This window comes from Scatophagus argus, chromosome 7 (assembly GCF_020382885.2).
Source record: "Scatophagus argus isolate fScaArg1 chromosome 7, fScaArg1.pri, whole genome shotgun sequence".
NCBI classification, from domain to species: Eukaryota; Metazoa; Chordata; class Actinopteri; family Scatophagidae; genus Scatophagus; species Scatophagus argus.
Window position 1 is genome coordinate 25,757,417 of NC_058499.1, and position 21,771 is coordinate 25,779,187.

The 21,771-nt window shown below is 39.9% G+C and overlaps 1 protein-coding gene across 1 annotated transcript in view; it reads left to right on the plus strand.

The window, feature by feature from the left end:
- Nucleotides 1-3,478: 3,478 nt before the first annotated feature.
- lrp5 (low density lipoprotein receptor-related protein 5) overlaps nt 3,479-21,771 on the plus strand; it is a 58,744-nt gene continuing 40,451 nt past the window's right edge. The window contains exons 1-7 of the mRNA XM_046394773.1: nt 3,479-3,761; nt 12,133-12,333; nt 13,477-13,693; nt 14,762-14,830; nt 15,006-15,134; nt 20,727-20,923; nt 21,267-21,398. Of these exons, the coding sequence (XP_046250729.1) occupies nt 3,677-3,761; nt 12,133-12,333; nt 13,477-13,693; nt 14,762-14,830; nt 15,006-15,134; nt 20,727-20,923; nt 21,267-21,398 (1,030 nt within the window). The 5' untranslated portion in view covers nt 3,479-3,676. The remainder of the gene's footprint in view (nt 3,762-12,132; nt 12,334-13,476; nt 13,694-14,761; nt 14,831-15,005; nt 15,135-20,726; nt 20,924-21,266; nt 21,399-21,771) is intronic.

The following is a 21,771-nucleotide window of genomic DNA, read 5'->3' on the forward strand; positions in this document are numbered from 1 at the left end:
TGTGTGCTCATGCACTGTGAGTACTACATAAACTGTAGCAGAGGTTTTGTGTAATGTTAGCAGTGTTACTGGTGCTATCCTATGCAAGATTATTTTATTTTACGTCATTTTATTATTTTACATCGCTAACTGTGTGTCCAGTTCTCCTCGTGGTTTTGTGTCTCTCCCTTCCTTTCTTTCTCTCTCTGTATCTTTCTGCAGGTCTCTCTCCATCCAGATCTACATGTTGAACTGCATCAGGCCCTCTGACAAACCCAATGTCTACTGTCAACATCTGCCCATGTTGTTCTTCTATGTAGTGCTATTATAACTAACTTAAACAACATATCAGCTAAAAAACAAATACATACAATACACAGTCTTCAGAATTCCAATTATAACAACCTGTCATGTCTGTCCTGTCCCGTAATTTGTGATGTTTATTGCATGTATGTTTTTCTCTCTCTCTTTCATCCTCTCTGTCCTGTCTACCTCTTCTTTCCCTCCCTTCACCCGGCCGACTATCAGCAGGATAGTTCTCCCTTGCAAGCCGGGTCCTGCTCAAGGTTTCTTCCTGTTAAAAGGGAGTTTTTCCTTGCCACTGTCTGCTTGCTCGGGGGTTCAGACTCTGGGACTCTGGAAAGCATCTAGAGACAATTTTGATTGTATAAGGTGCTATATAAATAAATTGAAATTAAATTGAAATTGAAAAACTTGTAACAAAGGAGAAGCAAAGCTAAACCATGTCCCTCGAGATAGAACAACAGCACATCTGTTGCACACATTTCATTAAACATCAATGTCAACAGGTAAGATTTTAAAATGTATTTTAGGGCAACCTAATGTCACCCAGCTGGTGAGTGGCAGCCAACTTATGCATTGTTAATTGAACTTGATTTAGTAAAGTAATACATACTAACAGAACATCTTGAGCTTTGACTGATTTGGTAAGTTTTAATTACCTTCACTGTGTAGAAAGCTTTTGAGGTCTACAACAAATCCTCTGACACAAGAGACAAAATTGCACCATGTGTCATGGACCCTGGCTGTTGTTAAGCATGTACTTAGGGGGCAGGACTTTTGAACAAGACACATTTTGAACAAAACACAATGTCTTTAATTCACTTCAGTATAATTGAAACTAGTAGCCCTTACGTCCCTCAAGATTAAATGATTCCTAACTAAAATACTAAAATACATTTGAAAGAGAAATATAAATTAATTGTAAAGTACACACAAATTGCATATTTATGGGCAGAACAATCCCCCATCTCCCCTTTTCTCAGTGTTGGGTGACAATACAAGCCTCCAATATGTTTGAGAAAGGTAAGTTTGTTTTCTACTTCAGCCCACCCCTAAAGGACTGCTGGAGTACTGGATGAAAAAAGGAACCATTTCTTGGCTGGTTTTCACACTGAAATCTTGAGTTATACAGGAAAGTCATTAATTTCATGTTTTGCAGCTGAATATTTGGAAAATATGAAGAAAAATTCTTAACTCACTCTTATTCCCAATCATGCATTGAAGTAGAAGATACATGTATAATTAATCTGTGGAGTTTGATTGTAACTTATGTGCCAAAAGCACACATAAAAAAATAGTTGTCACAGCTGTCTTAAGAAAAGCATTTGTTTATATTGTGCTTGCCTACATCCATTACTTAACATCTGAGAAATACGTTACATCATGATTAGTTTTATTAATTAAAAGGTAACATGGGATTTCATTGCTGTGAACACTCTGGTCCTGTTTACCAGTAAACCTGTAGGTACCTGGCACTTACAAAACATTTACCATCTGTTTCTCCTTTACTCTGAAATACTCAGTAGGTACCCAGTATTAAAAAGAAATACTTAAACTACATTTTAGTTAAGGAACCGGTTCAAACCAGAAAGTATTTTGTATTTACCTAATTGCATGACAATATTACACTGCAGGCTCAAAGGAATTACTCTGTAACTGTGGTAATTTTGTTAATCACACTATAAATTGTGAGCTGTGTTATGTAGTGTTCACATTCACTTAATTTCTGTTCAGTTGTGTTCTGTTTTGAACATATATTTAACTATTTTTCCAATAATATGTACAAAATGGAACATAAATACAGGGTTTTGGTAGTGGCTGAGTTGAAGTGAGAAAACACTTGATGAATTTTGAAAAACTAAATTAACTTAATAACAATACAATAATAATAATAATAAATGAATAGATTTTGTGTCAGAAAAGTGATCTGCAGTTCGTAGTCTTGTGTCTCTCCCTCCCTCTCTCTCTCTCTCTCTGTATCTTTCTGCAGGTATCTCTCCATCCAGATCTTCAAGTTGAACTGTAGCCGGCTCTATGACCAACCCAATGTGTATTGTTGACATCTGCCTGTCATTCTTCTGTGTACCGACTATGGGCGGGGTGGTTCTCCCTACGGGCCGAAATCGAACTGATAGGATAGTGATTCTCAACATCACATAAAAAAAGAATACATGAATGTTACAGCAGTTCATTATAATTTTCAATACTATAAATTTCCTATAACTTGTGAAATGTTAAAATCATATTGAGGTGGTAGCAAAAAGTGAAACTAAACAGTTGAGATTTTGTTTTGCTTATCTTTTTAGTAATGTCATTTCTCATGTTGCAAATTGCTTTCCTGCCTGTACAACATCCATTGCACGTCTGCCTGTCCTGGGTGAGGGATCCCTCCTCTGTTGCTCACCCTGAGGTTTCTTCCATTTTTTCCTGTTAAAGGTTTTTCTGGGAGTTTTTCCTTAGTCGATGTGAGGGTCGAAGGGCAGAGGATGTTGCTGATGTTATGTTAAGCCCTTTGAGACAAACTGCTTGTAAAAATGGGCTATACAAATAAAGTTGACTTGACTTGACTTGACTTCGTACATGTTGATTTGTGTTGTCCTGGCTATATGAAGAGTTTTGAAAAAGTGAATTCCTGTTGAAGAGAAAAAAATGTGCTCTGGTGATGATTAGATAAGAAAGTTATGCTTGTATTGTAAATGTTTCAGTTGTCTTGTAAGGGCTTTATATGCTGTCACTCTATGCCCAGCTCAGGCTGAACTGAGCTAAGTAAGTCTCTTTAAATAGATGAATTTGTTTTAATTATGAGTTGCATCATAACTGATTGTTTCCTAAATTGGTATAAAATTATCTGAAGAATTGCTGACCGCACTGTGTCTCCTCATTTCTTAAACCAGATGTGATAAGTACAGTATGTAGGTAGGTAAGTAAGTTATGATGGTCTTTGTTTCACTCTTACATCTGTAAAGGTTCGCTTTTTAGGAAGTAGCCTGTCTCTTAACAACCTCTTCAGAGTTACATTGGTAAGGACATTATGGCTGCTTTTAAAGCGACACCGTAACGTTTAAGTATTGGCTACTTATTTGTAGGATACATGAGACAGAGTAACACACTAGAGACATAAAGAATTTTGCTGCCTCGTGTCGGATGACGTCACACTACGCCCGCCTGCCTTTTCTCTCCGTGCGCGAGCTCGACAGTCCAAACTATAAAGTAGCGCGAGCGCCTTAACTGTGGACGAGAAGTGTCGTCTGTTTGGAGGGTCGTACACAGAACGTGCAGACACATATTGGGTAGTACAGGGAATACAGGCCCAGGTGTGTACATGTACACACGGAAAAGTGGACATCTTTACAACTTAATTAAGGAGTAAATTTCCGAAAATGGAGTTGGAGTTATGGATTTAAAGCGTAGAGGACTTGAAATGGGCGGTCTGCTAGTGGTGTTTCTGCTGCCGAGTTGCCTGCTGTCGGCGGTTTACGGTACGTTGACTTTTTGTTCACAACATGGATCCTCAGGGACAAGGATTTGTGAAGCCACTGGGACGCCAAATGATAACAACCTATCAGTTAACATGCTGTACTGCAATTGCGTGTGTGTGTGTGTATTTGTGTGTGTACTTCAACCTTCTATAATGTTCACACAGACTGAGACGGACAAGAACGCTAGCTGTGATTCCTTGTCTGAAAGTTGAGGTTTTTATGTCCCAAGGGTATGGCACAATAGTTGCAATGAAAGTCTCGAAACTTTGCATTCGTGTGTGCGACACACTGGAGCTTAGAGTCCAGTGCAACAAAAAGTGACCCTCGTACCTCGTTCAGCCGGCGTAAGGCTTGAGTTTACGGTTCGGAGCAGGAATTGGGTAAATTTGAAGGCAGCCTTTATTATTTTCTCAGGCCTCGGCAGCTCCAGCCATTCCTGTTCGGTGTCGGGTGTCAAGCAGACTTTCTGTTTTCATAGTGAAAAAGAAGTCGGAATGTCTATTTTGAAGGAAGGCGTTGTTGTACATTCTGATCTTCTCCCTCTGGATCAAATACTTTATAAATCTTAATTTCTCCGCTACCTGGTTTTGCGGTTTTACTATTTAATCCGAAACTGCCCAGGCAGAGGCGGAGCTTAGCTTTCTTTCATATGGATGTTAGACTAGCTGTAAATTATCTGCTTGCATCTCTTAAAACCTTGAACTTCATATTTTATATTCGCACTGTCCTTTTAAAACCCAGTGCAGAGCAGCTCTACAGCTTTCTTATAGTTCACTCAGTGGTCCACCAGAAAGTGCAGGTATTAACATATAATGCTGATCGACTTACTGAGAAGCCATGGAAGACGTGATCTTTGCTTTACCCTCATGTAACTGTCATTGTAAGTAGGAAAACTAGTTCAAGGATTCAAGGATTCAAGGAACTTTATTGTCATACCAGCTCACATTCACATGTTTATGGTACGAAATTATTACTCAGGTCCCGGGAGCAGTAAGCGACTATAAAATATAAAAATATAAAGGACGAATAGAATATATAGTTATCATAATGGTGTGCGTTAGTACAGTAATTTATCAGGAAATTTAAAAAAATAATGTAGTATAGTATAAAATAATATGCAATAGTGTAATATGATGTAATAATAGTATTATATGATAATAATAATAATAACAGTAAATCATGATAAGAGTGAAGTGATGTAAGGTGGCAGATTCATGATAGTGGCAGTGGGTGCAAATGGCTGCCTGAAGTGGGCCGTTTTGCTTCCAGGTGGCATGAACCAGTGGCCGAACAAGCTGCCCAACTGTCACAGCTCGTCTTTGAGAGGGTGAGAGATATTGTCCAGGAGGGCTTTGACTTTGACTACTTTCTGTCACTGCCGCCACGCCGTCCCTTTCCAGCCGGACCATACATCACATTGCCGTAAAAATAACCAATGATAATGGCTCATTTTGCTCTTAAGGATCATGACTATTAATATGTTGATTGACAATAAAATGTACCACTCATGTGTCTGGCATAAACAGTGTGCAGAAAACCGGCCTTCAGCTAGGACGAGTGTGTGGCTCTTGTTGGTTCTGATAGAAGTGAAATTCTATCAAAGTTGGCCACTGAGGTGACTGCATGCATGCATACTTCTGCACCAGCTACAGGAACTGTGATAGCACTTTTTTTTTATTAGCATGATTTCACAAGCTGAACTACCAATGAATCCAGTTGATCTTGAAATCTGTTTAGAAAGCAATATCTGTCTAAGCCACATTTGTGCAAATCATTCAGTAACCATGGCAACATGTATGAACATTAGTACAGGTATTTTACCTCACTAATAGGTCAAAAACATGACACTTTTAAGCCAAAATAGAAATCTATTACTTCCTCCCCATACCTTACCTGGCATGAAAGTGGTCAGCCAGTTCGGGTGGACAAGGGATCTAAGGCAAGATGGAAGTGTCTGACAGAAACTGGGTTCTTAGCTCTTTGATGCATTGTGTCAAGTGACGGGCAACTTCACTTCTTAGAACATAATGGTGAAAGTAGAGGTTCGGTGGTATTGATTTATATCTTTATTGATTATTTATTGAACACATTCCTTGAAGAAACCAAGACATGTAGCTTATTCTGATTCTTATTCTTCTGTAGCTTATTCTTCCCTTAACCAATCATTACCATTAGCAATTGTTTTTGATGGGTGGGACTTGACCTTTAAACTAATCTTTTTCCCAAACTTTATGATGCGACATCTGATTCGTGAATTGTTAAATAGCATGTAAGTTTAGTTGTTAAAAGAAATGATGATGACACTTGGTTCAGTCGATCTGAAATAACTGCAGACGATTATTTCTGCTGTTGTTATCTGGTGCATAACTTGCGACACACTCCATTGAGGCATTACAGGCTCACCAATGGATGGCAGCGAGCGGTTTATTTTCTGAAAACGTCACATTTATATTTCGCTTTCCTGATTGGGTAATCGCATGACGCATCGCAGTTGAATGAACACAGTAACTTTAATGTCGAGTCCTGAGCACTTTCATGTCAACAGTGGGATCATCTTCTGTTTCAGACAGAACCAGTCAGGTCGGTGGAATATGCTGATTAGGACCCAGGCAACTGCCTTTACGGCAGTCTCTGAAGAGTAGCTCACTATCAGGCACATATCAGGCACATATCAGGCACATGTGCAATGACGTGCCTGATAGTGAGCTACTCTGAAGAGTAGCTCACTATCAGGCACATATGAGGCACATGTTCAGAGATGTTTTTCATGCATAGCTTTGATAGTTAGCAAGAGTTAAAGTAGATGATGTTGAGTGTTTAGTATGTTGGTCATCAGGGGTCCCACTTCCACTTTACATCTATCTGGTCCTGCCTGGAGAGGGAAGACAATAAAAAGGTAGCAGAATGCTTTTGGCTGTTGGACTGGTTATCATTTAGATTTAGCTATACTTGTACCTGAGTCTCTCGAACACTTTTAGTGACATTTTGTTTGAGAATGAAACCGGTCTTAATTTAATTGAACAAACAAAGCTGAAGATCTCATATGTTCAGTGTGGATACACAAGTCATACAGACATGTTTTGATCAATAGTAAAGAAAGTATTGAGGTTTGATTCTCAGCTGTACTGACTTGTGAACAGACAAATTTATCTTTTCAGTGTGGGCTTGTCTATTTGGGTGGGCCACCCAAAAATTCTCTTAGCCCTAGGAATCCTGGGTATTCTATTCTCTTTCCACTGCTGAGACCAACCAATAGGTGATTTCCACACTCCTTGCCATTAGTCTGCACTATATGGACCATTGCATTCACTGCTTTCAAGCTTCGTATACATTGAGCCTGTTCTTTTGTTTGTATGGAGGCACACTCAGCACTCAGCAAAAACAGGGCAAGACCCAATGTTGGCTGACTAGAGCAGCTCTGAATGCTTTTCATCTGACTGCTTTTTAATATTTTCTGTCATTCATTAGGAATTGAATAATTTTTTGAAGTTGAACAAACAACTAGAACAACATAGGTCTACTCTAAAACACTACTTTGTAATTTTTCTGAATTTACCCTATTTTCTCTAATTTTATTCAGTATTTAACCACTAATGTAATTTTTCCTGAGTAAAATACTAAAACAATAATAAAACAAAAATATTCAGGTTTGATAAACAGCCCTACTGATAACCATGAATGAGATGCACAAGAATATTAGTTGGTAGAAAAGAGTTGGCCAGAAGGGAAATCTGAGGGGCTGAATGTCAGGAGAAGAGATTTGGTGACAGCGCTGGGGAGGAATGTAGAAGAAGAGGTTGATATCTTTTCCTGTTTGTGTTGCTCTGGTGTGAAACTCAAGGAGGATCTGTTCTGTTTGGATTTCATACATGCCTGAAGGAGAGAGGACAGAGAAAGAGGGAAAAGGGAGGACAGGGAGGAAAAAGACAGCAATGATAGAGAAATTCTTTGGAGAAGAGAGAGAAAGGAGAAAAAGGCAGAGGGGAGAAGTGGGGAGGAGACAGACAAGACAAAGGGAAGAGGAAAGGAGGAAAGGGGGAGAGAGATGGAGAGAGAGGAAGTCTGTGGCAGTCTACCTTGATTTCTCTAGGGTCCCCTCATACACACACACACACACACACACACACACAGGCACACAAAAATTTTCACCTCCCATCACACACATTTTTCTTGTCCCAACTGGGGAGGTGTGAAGAAAATCTCTTCCTTCCTTGCAGACCTTATAAACACATACAGAGGGTTCTGTTAAGATGGGGTCTGATAAGGTGTAAGGCGAGGGAGGTTGGTAGCTTTCTCCAACAAGAACAAAACTCAGAAGTTATTTGTGTGCGTGTGTGTGCGCGCATGCGTGTGTGCATGCGTAGGCACCAGATCAGTGAAGCAAATGCCCCTGCATTATTCAGTTAGGACCAGCAACTGCATAACATTATAACTACACCAGCTAATGGTGCTGTTGAGAATAGCTACCTCTGGCTACCACCTGTGTGTACGCTGCTGAACAGGTGGGATTGGAATTCATCCAAATTGTTTCTACTTTGTTTCCAGCATTAGACTTTGAAGATGGACTGTGAGTATTGAGAATAGAAAACCCTCAGGTTTAACACTGTTTCACCAGGTTTAATTATCTAAATCATATTGTGATGTGTTGTCTGGCTGCTCATAAATTGTTTGACCTTGGTTATATGGTTTAATAGCCTGCAATCTACTACCAGTTGAGGCTGTTTGTATCATTATAACGTCAGATAATAAATAACTCTTCTTCTAAAAATCACTGTCTATCCTGATCCACCCAGTAACTACTCTTGATACATTCTTTGTTTTTATGCCACCCTCAGTGTAAATAATGTGGACTAGAACGGGTGGTTTCTTAATCCGAGTGGTTTGGTGGTGTGGAAATGCAGGAAAATTGAGAGTGATTGTGTGTGGTGGTTGGTGAATTTGCTCAACCTACCAGCCACGGTGGCGGGTACATCAAAGTTGTAGCTTAATAAAGCAATTCATGACAGACCACAATACAGATGAAACTGCGATTGGTATTTGTATGGTAATACGCAAATGTAACTGTTTGTTGAAATGATGCATTTTAATTTGACACTTTTTTTATTTATGAAAATTGTTGAGCACATTTAGATAAAAGCTCCATGGAGCTCCTACTGGAGGGCGCTCTGACACCCGGTGGTTGGGAATATCTGCAGACAGCCCCACCTCCCCCTCGTGTCTAAGCTTATGTCATTGCTCACGACTAAGATGAATGGATAAAGCAGAAGAGAAAAAGAAAAAAAAGAAATAAACATCATAATAGTGTATTGTGGGCGGCACGGTGTTGCAGCGGTTAGCACTGTCGCCTCATAGCAAGAGGGTCCCAGGTTCGAATCCCGGTCTGGGCCCTTCTATGTGGAGTTTGCATGTTCTCCCTGTGCCTGCGTTGGTTTTCTCCGGGTTCTCCGGCTTCCTCCCACAATACCAAAAACATGCACATTAGGTTAATTGGCTACTCTAAATTGCCCCTAGGTGTGAGTGTGAGAGTGTATGGTTGTCTGTCTTTGTGTGTCAGCCCTGCGATTGACTGGCTACCAGTCCAGGGTGTACCCCGCCTCTCGCCCGTAGTCAGCTGGGATAGGCTCCAGCTCCCCCGCGACCCTGACGGATAAGCAGTATAGAAAATGGATGGATGGAATAGTGTATTGTGAGAACAGCAATCAGGTAAACTTCATTTGAAGTCAACAAATAACAGTAATGCTACATACTGGATGCGCTAGCATACAGTGCTTCTTTTCTTGTCTCTCTGACTTGATATCACTACCTTCTTCCTGTCTCAGTTGATGTTACATTGGAGCGGAGGAGTTGAATGGCTGAAGCTAGATTACAACACTACTATTTCGAAAGTGACATATTTTGTCATTGGAGGGAACTCACTCCAACAAAATTTGTGCTCTGCATTTAACCCACCCAAGTGACGTGCACACACACACAACAAACCCGGGGCAGTGGGCAACCGCGTGCAGCGCCCGGGGAGCAGTGGGGGTTAGGTACCTTGCTCAAGGGTACCTCAGCCACGGACACCGGTACGGGGAATCGAACCAGCGACCCACCGGTTACGGGTCCGATACCCTAACTGCTGATACACGACTGCCCCAATCTACGCAACACTAAATGAACCACAGCCATAAATCCTTTCATATTAACTATTAAGTAAAAAAAAAATAACGTAGAGAAACTGAGAATCAGTAAAATGAAACGTAATATTGTGATACTGAAGTGTAGCAAGCCCTAGGATTGGTGTTGGGTATGTAAGTGTGATATCTAGTTCAAAGTTAAGGATTATTGTGTTAATGATTAATTAATTGAGAAAATTGTAATGTAGTGTCATTCTTAAGGACTGCATGTTGTTTCTGGCCGACATCCATACTGACAGAGGCAGTGTTTCTTCATGCTCTGGGATTGCAGTAGGGACGGCTGTGCCAAACCACAGTGGCTCTGCCACTCTGCCAGGCTCAAACCACAAGCTGTCACAGCGCTGTGGCAGCCGCTTTGACATTTACTGCCTCTAGCAGTGGGAGGACAACATCTCTGAGTTACAGATTCCATAACTCGCAATGATCAGGAGTTCTGCAATCTGGACCCTGAGATCCACAGACTGTCAGGCATCCTGCCAATGTGTAAAATATCGAATATTTTGCCATATTGTTAAGCAAATGTAAAGATTTCTAATTTATGTCATCCAACTTTTTCCTAATAACGTATGTAGCATTCAAGGACAGCAAGATTCAAAACTTGTTTTTAGCAAACAAAAAATCTTTTCATCTTGGTCCTGGTTTGATGGTCTCTGCAAATTGTTGCCAGATGGCAACAATGTTAAAAGTTTTATTTATGCTTTGTTCCAGTGAATAGCAGTTATGTCTTTTGATTTTGCCAAAGCTTGTGTGGTATTTTGGTGATTTGGTGTCAGGCTGACTGTTGTCTCACATAGCCAGACCTAACTCCACAGTGTTATGTCAGTAGTGTAGAAAGTTCTTGCTTCATCTAGTGAAAACGCTCTGACTGGTTTGTGTTTCTTTAAACCAGTCACAGTCGTTTTGGGTGGCACTAAGCCCAGGATGCAGCGATGGTGCCACCTTAGTGTGCTAGGAAGTTGTTTCACATATGGGGAGGGAGCTCCTGTCATTAAGATGGCTAAGTCTTTGCAAAAGAGAATGTAATGTCTGCTAGTTTGTTATGTTTGTACAGTTTGTGACCATGTCAAGGTTAGGGTAACTTGTCACTTTCAGTGTGTAGGATGACAGTTTGCAGGTTGTTGTTTTTTCTGGAGTGATGAGTAATTTCAAAACAGTGATGCAAACACACAGATAGCAAAAAGGAGGAGAATGCATTCAGCAAGTCAGAGTAATAGAACTGTGTGGACGCAGTGATAGGACAGAGTACACCTGGTACACCAGAGTACACATTTGTTAAACTAAACTTCTCCTACATTGGTGCGACACTGGACAAAGCATTTCGAAACCTCCAGAACCTGCAGAAAAAAAGAGATTGGTGGGTTTATGCCATATTCAAAATATTAAGCCTTTTTTTGGTTTTAAAAACAAATCTGTGTTGTCAGGTGCAAGCAAAACAAAATTTGAAGTTGAAAGTTGAGTGTGATGTCCGAGCTCCTCACCCTATCTCTAAGGCTGAGCCCAGCCACCCTGCAGAGGAAACCCATTTTGGCCACTTGTATCCTGCTTGCTTCGGGCTGGGCCTGTCCAGGCTCCATGGATGAAGGCCTGGTGACCAGGTGCTTGCCGGCAGGCCTGGCTCCAGGGTGGGGCCCCGGTAACCCTCCAGGCACAGTACGCTTGTCCTTGGTTTTGCCTTTCATAGAGGTCTCTGTGAATCGTGCTTTGTCTCACCTTTCCCCAAGGACCAATTTGTCTTGGGAGGACCTACCAGGGGCAAACAGACACTGACAACCGAGCTCTCGGGGATCATTAGGGCACTCACACCCCTCCACCATGATAAGGTGGTGGTTCATAGTGGAGTCCTCTTTACTGAGAACATTGTAATCAATGAATTTCAAAACTTTTCATGTCAAATACTACTAAAACCAGAGCAATGTAATTGATTCATTACTTTTAGCATAGCTATGCACCTACTGTATTGCAGAATTTATTCAATATTCGTCTCATTGCAACCCTAAACCAAATGACCTGTGCTAGAATTGGTAGAATTGGTAGCAGTCATTTGGTTTTCTTACAGCCAACAAATAAAAGCATTCAAAAAATGTGACAGGTGTGTTATAAAATACAGTATTTGATCTTCGACATGTATTTGACATCTGTTGTGGTAAAAGCTAAATGTAATATTTCAAATGTAACTAATGTTAATATCTTTTCAGGCTCACCTCTCCTTCTCTTTGCCAACCGTCGAGACGTACGATTGGTAGATGCAGATGGTGTGCGGGGTGAATCGGCCATCGTTGTTAGTGACCTGGAAGATGCTGCAGCGGTGGACTTCCTGTATGATGAGGGCTTAATATTTTGGACAGATGTCAGCGAGGAGGCCATCAAACAGACGCACTGGAATCAATCATCCAATTGTAAGACTACATACTGTTTCCTGTTCAATTCAATCTCGTTTTTATTTGCTTACTCAGTGTGGGGTTTTGCCCTGGGACCTGCTTCTCTCTGTTTCTCTTCTCTTTTTTTTTTGTTTACACACCTGTAAAGTGTGTTGAGATAACTCTGTTATGTATGAGCACTTTAAATAAAATTTAATTGAACTGAATTGAATTTATGTAGTGCCAGGTCACAACAAAAATGATCTCAGACCCAGCAAAAACTTCCTTGTAGCAGGCAGAAATCTTGTTTGGGATGAGAGAGAGAGAGAGCGAGTGAGTGAGAGAGAGAGAGAGAGAGAGAGAGGCATAGGACTAGCAATGATAACAGCAGTAGTTGAACTATGACCAATAGTAACAATGATATATGACAAACAGCAGCAACAACAACAACACAACAATACTACTGCTTCTGCTATTACTACTACTACTACTAATAATAATAATGATAATAGTAATATGACTAATAATAATAGTAGCAACAAGTGAACCATTATTCCTTCTATTAGCAGATGGGACATAGACCAAACTAAAGACTCAGTGTACGTGTCAAGTTATATTTCAGTTTCACCTTTGTACAGTGGGAGGAAAGGTCATTTGCGTTTATATAAACCACTGTTCGGCGCCCTGCACAAACACATCAGGAAGCCCGACCACGATCCACACGAACCTGTGGGACAAGAGAGGTCAATGACTCCAGGGTAGATTCCAAGTTAGTAAGATGCATTCATGGGACATGAATGTGTCCAGGATGAAGAGGGAGAGAAAGAGAGAGTGGGTCAGTGTACGATGGGAAGTCAGCTGGCAGTCTAATCCTATAGCAGCATAACTAGGGCCCAGTGTAGGCTGGCCCTAACTATAAGCTTTATCAAAAGCCAAGTTTTAGGTCCACTCTTAAACATATACAGGGTGTCTGCCTCCCAGGCCAAGACTGTAAGATGGTTCCACCGGAGAGCAGATTGATAACTGAGAGCTTTCCTTGTGTGTTCATTATTTTGCAGGGTGAAGGCTTCCTCATTAAGAGCAACAGTATCAACAGTAACTGTTGCTTTCTAAGTTACAAATATAAAGTGATTTAATGAAGAATGTCACCATTTCACACTGTGTAATGTCTTCTGATTGTAGCACTTAAAGAAGCACTGGGAACTGGTCAGACTGTGGTAGTATCAGGACTGGATAGTCCTGACGGGTTGGCGTGTGACTGGCTGGGTAGAAAGCTCTACTGGACAGACTCAGAGACCAATCGGATTGAAGTGGCCAACCTGGATGGCACATCCAGAAAAGTCCTGTTTTGGATGGACTTGGACCAGCCCAGGGCTATTGCTCTCAACCCCTCTCAACGGTAAAAAACAAACACTTGTCATAGTGCTGTTACGCTGTAATATTTATTTAGACTGCTACAAATGTTAATGGGAATAACAAATAGAAAATCCGTTACAAAGGTGTGTTCACTATCATGTATTTCCAGCATAGTTCTGAATTCACATCAGATGAGCAACGTGCATGGGGGGCCCTGAAAGTGCTACTTGAAACATCCATTTGTCAAAAACTTTTGCTATGGTGTCTCTGTTTTCCAAAGTAACTCGTCAGTGATTTACTGTTGTGGGTCGATTCAGTCCTGTTAGGTTACAGTGTAGGAGAAAAAAAAACATTTCTGCCAATGTTAATTCAGTTATGTTTTTTTTAATAACCTGAGATTTTATTTAGTACAAATTAATTAGAATTGTATTTTAACAGTTTTTATGACGGTTTGGGGTATAGAAGTCATCAACTGTGACCTGTACATTTTCTACTCTTTAATGTATGTAAAAATAACACATTTAAACCAGATGTTTAGTGAGTCCACTGGTGTCCTTAGTTCAGTGTGAATTCACTGAAACATTTCCTTCAACTGCAACTTCTTTTCCTCCTGTATCACTCGTATCACTTGTCTTAAACAGCCTGAAATGTCAGCCCCAAGGACAGTCCGTTGCAGATGTGTCCAGATAATGTTGATGCAGATTAAGATGAGATGAGATTAAGATGTGGAGTTGTTGGTATGATGGTCATAATGTCAAGAAATCACAGTGGGTGCAGGCAGGAGGAAAGAGGAAATGAGAAAAATAAAAATGAAATGAAAATACACTGGAAGCATAGGACAGTAACATAGCTTGTGAAGGGACATGCTGACTACACTGATAAGAAGCTTCACTGTTCATAATTATGATTCTACAACTTCACAGATGTTTAATAAAACAGTGATTGTATTCCTTTCAAACCAGGTTACTGGGAAAAAAAATCAGTCCAATGCAGCATATTTAACAGTAGGTTTGAAATGTGTAAGACATGTGTACAGCTGATCAGTAGTCAGGTTTCTCCTTGAATCTTGTCTGTTTTATGAACACATTTTTTTCTGCATATTTTCCTCCAGCTACATGTACTGGACAGACTGGGGAGAGGAGCCCAGGATAGAGCGTGCTGGCATGGACGGCAGCAACAGGTACTGTAGTGTATGCTACTCTATAGCCTTAAGCAAACCATCTTTTGTATTTTGAGTAATATATTGTTAGTACACTATCCCCAGTGCATCCAGATGTTCAGAAGCAGTAACAATTCTACAAGAATAACAAAAGCACCAGTTTTAAGATCATTCTGTCTTCCTCTGTCCTTGTCAGGAAAGTTATAGTGGATGTGGATATATACTGGCCCAACGGTCTGACAATAGACCTGACAGAACAGAAGTTGTACTGGGCTGACGCCAAACTCAGCTTCATTCACAGAGCTAACCTGGATGGATCAGCACGGTATGGGATGAGTTTTATTGCATATAGTGGATGTGTTAACTTGTGTGATTGTATGCTTATTTTATGTAAAATATTGCAAAACAAAAAATGTTAAGTAGCTGTAATCTCAATTGAACTTAAATTAAACTTCAATATTTTTCCAAACACACTTCAATCAGCCAGTTCACATAGAAAAGTTCATTGTTATGCCAATAATTTAATCACTGCAACATGGGAGTGGGGACATTATCACTCCACCACACTCAAATTTTTCCTGCCCGTCCGGTGGGGGAATCGAACCAGTGACTTTCCGATCACAAGCCGCTTCTCCAACCTCTAGGCCACGGCTGCCCCCCCAATACAAACTTGTAGTGTGTTTCATCTGTGACTTCTTGGCATAGACCTCTCCACACAGTATACATTTGAGCCACTAAAGGAATTAGTGATAACGTAAAATGTCTCCCTTCAGATGACGACTATCAGGTGCAGGTGGATGCTGGGCTGAATGTAGGTGTGTGCAGTAGACTCACCTGCGGGAGCACACAGGAAGACTATAATAGAAGAAAGCTGAACATGATGGTTCCTAGTTTTTACAATGTCTATATGTAGTTAGAGCAGTAGATGCATTGTTTTCTATTTACTTTGTAATTCTTGTAGCCTTTATGAATATGTTGGATTTCTGATTACCGGTGCATTTGGAAGATGGCTGAAAAGTGATTGGCTCTGGAGTTCGACAGACCAATGAGACAGCCATAAAAAAGGAGCACAGTCAGCTCCTCTTGAGAGGCATGCCTGACGCGTGCTTAAGTTTGCAGACACACATGTATTTTCAGAGTCTGGCACAAGAAGACCTCTTTCTTGACAAACTAGTTCTCTAATTCTACCCAGACCAGTCATTTAAATGCACAGTCAAGCCAGAGCTACTGTTGCTGGGAATCAAATCTTTTATTTTTTATTTATATAATCGTATAACCCACCCACGAAACACTTTGTTGAGCCCTGACATGAGTAGGTTTTGCAGTAACACAAGAAGAACCAGGCCAGTACAGCAGGTACAAAATTGATAGAGCAAACATAGGGATAAAAAAATGCACATTACGTTTTTATTTTATCAAATTAAATCTACATACAGATACACACAAGTCAACAGTAATCATAGTTAGTATATTGTAAGTAAAAATGTTCATTTAATACTCATAAGAATAAAATAACAATAATCTTATTAGTATGTGATAGATATTGCTGAAAAAATTTTATCAGTAGTTTCTTCATATGGTTGTCTCAATTGCTATTATGGATAAACTTACTTGGCCTCTTTGCTTAAGATGGAAATAAAAGTCTGGCACCCATAAATGCAAAACAGTGTTTCAGGATCCCCTATTGAAACCAGAGAATTTTTCAGTTTTCAGTGCATTCAAGTTCTTTCCAACAGAGAATGGGGAGGAGGGGAGCAGAAAAAGAAAAAGCAGAAAAGCTGTACAGACAGAATGAAAGAAAAATAGAGAGAGGGAAAGAGTCTGAGAGAGTTGTCCAACACAAACAGAGCTGTGGTATGGAAACCCCAGTCAAACACACAGTTTTTCCCTCTCTCCTTTAGTCCATCTATCAGCCTTTATTCTCCACACCTTATCATTTTCTCTGCCTGTACCCATCCAGCCTGTTAAGATCATTCTCTCATTGCTTCACTTAAAGGTTATGTTTCTAGACTGACTATGTTAAATATCGAAATGTTTCATTTCTAGAGTGTTTATCAGCCAACATTGTCATCTGATTAACATAAAGGGTTGCATGTCTGAGAGGTTGATTGCAGCGACTGACACGCTGTCTTAAGATATGGTGTAGAGGTCGGATAAAATCCAAACCAAAATTTTGTAAGAATGTTTTGACACTGTTGGAAAAACGTATTAACCTCAGTCAGTGACTTTGTTACTGTACTGTCAGCACATAGGATCTTCAACCTTTATATCCATCATCGCTCCCAAGTGCTTAAAGCTGAACAATTTAGTATTTTTTTTGTAACCACAGCTCTCATCACAAAGCCAAGATGGAGTATGTTGATATGTTTATTTGTATGAGTAGTTACAGAGTCAAAGTAGACAAATGTACATGTTAGAAGGGGAGGCTTTAGTCTGAATGGTCCTGACTTCTTGAGTAATGAAATTAATTAGCCTCTTTGCTTATTAACAACACACACATACACACACACACACACCAACACAAAAGCTGAACAGAGCTTTGAAATCTGGAGTTGGTTAAATTTGTTCTTTTCTTTTTTTCCCTCCACAACTGCTGGCAGGCACCACTGCTTTTACAGCACACACACACACACACACACACACACACACACACAGGACTAGAAATGATGATTGATGAAAGCCAGTTTCTGGTGTGTTGATATTCTGAAGTCTTCTTTGATCTTGTGCCTAATTGCATTTGTGTGAGTGTATTTTCCTGTAAGTGATTCTAAAGTGTGTTTTAGAAAAGAAACCACTCTCTGCCGATCAAATCTAACACTTCACGCTCACTCTGGCCCTTATGCTTTCTGTAATTGTTTGGCCTTAAGAACAGAGAGTGAGAGGGTAGCTTTACCAAGGCTGCAAACATTTCTAAATGTGTTGTTTTAATAATTTAGTGTTAAGAAAACTTGAATCTGAGGTACAGCAGCTGTTCACATAGCTGTGGAATGTGGTCTAGATATTCATGGTCCCTAGTGGAAGATTCCTGATGGTCTTGTGATCTTTGCTCTAGTACCTCCAAACCTCCATGAGGTCAAAATGTCCTTGTATACAAGAAATAAAACTAATCAGCAGATTATAATGCAGTGTACTGAGCACATTCATGCTCCTCCACTGTCTTAACATTTTTAATCCTTTCATTTTATATATATATATATATAAATAAATATATATAAATTTAAATAGATATAAAGATACAAGACTGTCAGGTCTCAGTCTTGTATTATTGGAATCTAATATTAAATTATTTTGCACTGGAGACGCTTGATATCCATAATAATTAACATACTTATGATTAAATATAAACGGACAGGAGAGGTTCTGTCTTATATCTTTAGAAATTAGCCTTATATTTTGTGCTACAGCCTTCATATCCAGGACAAACCACACATCTGTAAGTAGGCAAAAACATATAAGCAAAAAATTGTGTGTTTGTGCCAGAATACAGGAGGCAGCTCTGGAATTGTCGAAGAATAACTGAACTCAATTTCAATTCAATTTCAATTTATTTATATAGCACCTTATACAATTAAAATTGTCTCCAGATGCTTTACAGAGACCCAGAGCCTGAACCCCCGAGCAAGCAGACAGTGGCAAGGAAAAACTCCCTTTTAACAGGAAGAAACCTTGAGCAGGACCCAGCTTGCAAGGGAGAACTATCCTGCTGATAGTCGGCCGGGTGAAGGGAGGGAAGGGGGAGGTAGACAGGACAGAGAGGATGAAAGAGAGAGAGAGAGAGAGAGACATACATGCAATAAACATCATAAATTACAAAGGACAGACATGACAGGTTGTTAGAATTGGAATTCTGAAGACTATGTATTGTATGTATTTGTTTTTTAGCTGATATGTTGTTTAAGTTAGTTATAATAGCACTACATAGAAGAACAACATGGGCAGATGTTGACAGTAGACATTGGGTTTGTCAGAGGGCCGGATGCAGTGCAACATGTAGATCTTTAAACACAATTGACATCGCTTGGGTCTATTTTCGCCAGCCAACTGTTGTCTAGAGGAACGAAGCACCTCCCCTTCCAATGGCCCACTGAATATGTATGGTAGTTAATGGCAAGAGACTTTAATTTTTTGATCTCATTTGAAGTATGCCATGAATTACACACATATGCTGTTTGTCAATGTAATTCTGCAAGGCACAAAAGTTTTATTCACTCCAAGACCCAGAGGACATAAACTGTCTCTCATACGGTGATGTGACTCACACATAAATTAATAGCTTGTTTGTTAAATCACGTTTGAATTTTCAGATAAGTTTAAAAGACTGACTGATCAAAAGAAGAAAGAGAAGTGATGACCGCTCTGCATGTGTGGGAAATAAATAAATTAATATGAATTACACTCTTGCTTCGCACATATGCTTAACCTCTGCTGCTGCAATTCTATCCAAGGGGGACACTGCTTAAGATCCATTAAAAATAATAACCTGTGTATTGTTCAATTTAAAAACATGAATACCACATATGATGTGTTGATTTTTTTTAATTGTATCTTTATTATTAATTATGCTTCACAACTTATTCAAACATATATCAGTTTTCTCTCTTTTTTAACATTTATCTTCCCCTTCTAAAGAACCCCCTCCCATCCCAAGTTGAACATTCAGCACAGCAGTCAGTCAGTCACCAACATGGTAGGATATCATATGGCATTGATATCGACAATAATTAATGCTAGTATAAAATGGATGATTAAAAAAATAATATAGAAAATTAAAAAAAGAAATAAAAAATAAAAATAGCAAAACAGCAAAACCTCTCCTTTAACTTTCAACTGTTAGTCCTTGGTCTGGGGAGCACCTTCCAAAATATATTAGATATTCTAGGTCCAACATAATCGAGAAATGGGGTCCAATTATGATATGTGTTGATTCTTTAAAAAATGTAACTTTACGTAAATTTACGTGCACATTCACTTGCTCAATCTTCTGAACACTTGAAAATGACATGTCATGACAGTTTAAGATGTAACAGCTTAGCAATCACTCTCATTTGTAAACATCAATATCATTCAAGCCCATTTTGCACCAGCCAGCAGCCACGAAATGGGCCATATGTGGTGGTTGTTTTTGCTTCTGACAGACGCAAATTGTTATTTCAAGTGAGAAGACAGAGGAATAAAAGCTTCCCTTTTCCTTTCTCTCCTTTCTGTGTCTTAGTCTCACACAAGGAGAAATATCCTTCTTTTGGACAAATGAAAAAAATGTCTCCAGCACAGCCTGTTGATTAAAAGGTTAACATCCTCCGACGTGATGGCAGGTCTTTGTGAGTCTAGAGTCTGAGGTGTCATCCCTGGACACATCAATTGTTCCAATATTGGGCAGCAACAGGTCCCATTCTTGAAAACATAGGCATTCTTCCTCTTTGGGCCTAGGGTCAGAGCACCCACATCAACACCACCCGTCTCTGGAGCTTCGCAGTCTTGCAGCGGCTAGTTCACCCTGCTCTAACTGTGGCCCCTCTTCTTATCTGCTTTTCAATTTGTTTTCATCTGTAGACTCAGATAGACTCAGGCTTCACCCACATTGTCAGCTAAATATGTTTAGCCATGACATCTTTTAGGTAACACTAAGCTTTGCTTTCCGTATTCCAACACAGCAAACTCGTCTCAGAACTCCACCTCAGTTACTTACTCACAAAAACATGGGAAAATAAGGTCCAGATTGAACAATAATGAGTTTATTATTTTTAATGTATGTATGTATGTATGTAGCCCTGCGATTGACTGGCGACCAGTCCAGGGTGTACCCCACCTCTCGCCCGTAGTTAGCTGGGATAGGCTCCAGCTCCCCCGCGACCCTGACGGATAAGCGGTATAGAAAATGTATGTATGTATGTATTTATTTTTTTATTCTGTTCTGTAGCGAAACAGTGGTGGAGGGTACCCTGACTCATCCTTTTGCACTGACGCTGTTTGAGGAGACCCTATACTGGACTGACTGGCAGACCCGCTCCATCCATGCCTGTAACAAACACAATGGAGACAAATCCAGAGAAATTCTCAGTGGGATTTACTCTCCTATGGACATCCAGGTTCTGGAGTCTTATCGACAGCCTTACAGTAAGTGAATGGTTGTCTCAAATGTAATTGTATGGTGCAGTATATCCATCAGTATGAGATTCAGTATACCATAAAACCATCATATTAAACTAACCCAAATGGAATGAGTAATGTAATTTATCTACCACATAAATTAGAGCATATAACAAGATAAAGCTATGGACACTTTCCCCTGCACTGTTTTGTCTATTCTGTAATAGCCATTTTATTCATATATTCTTTAGGTCTCTGTTTCAGGAATGAAGAGAAATGTTCTTGTATTTCTGAGGAGCTAATCATATTCTATTCACTTGTCTATTTTTCTTTCTCTCTTTCCCTTGTTTGTTTGTTGGTGACACTGCAGTCCAGACTCCCTGTAGTGACAGTAATGGAGGCTGTAGTCACCTCTGCCTGCTTTCTCCAGTCCAACCTTTCTACAGCTGTGCCTGCCCCACTGGAGTCCAGTTAAAGCCAGATGGAAAGACCTGCAAGCCAGGTATGGATAGTGTGTGGTTGTCTGTCTTCGTGTGTCGACCCTGCGATAGTCAGCTGGGATAGGCTCCAGCTCCCCCGCGACCCTGATGGATAAGCGGTATAGAAAATGGATGGATGGAATGAGACAGTCTCTTACACTTTTCTAGAATTGTTGATTTCCAGATGATCTGCACAACATGCTAAGACAATAAAATAGAAGCATATGAGTAGTACTCCTTAAAGGTGTATTGAATGTTCCATGGAAATTTACTACAAGGACCGTGAGTACTCTTACAAATGTTCAAAACTAAATCTCAGATGGATTTGATAATTGATTTGAAGGGATTTAGATTTGATAAGCACATGAGATAATGGAGTCAGATTCGATCTATTCT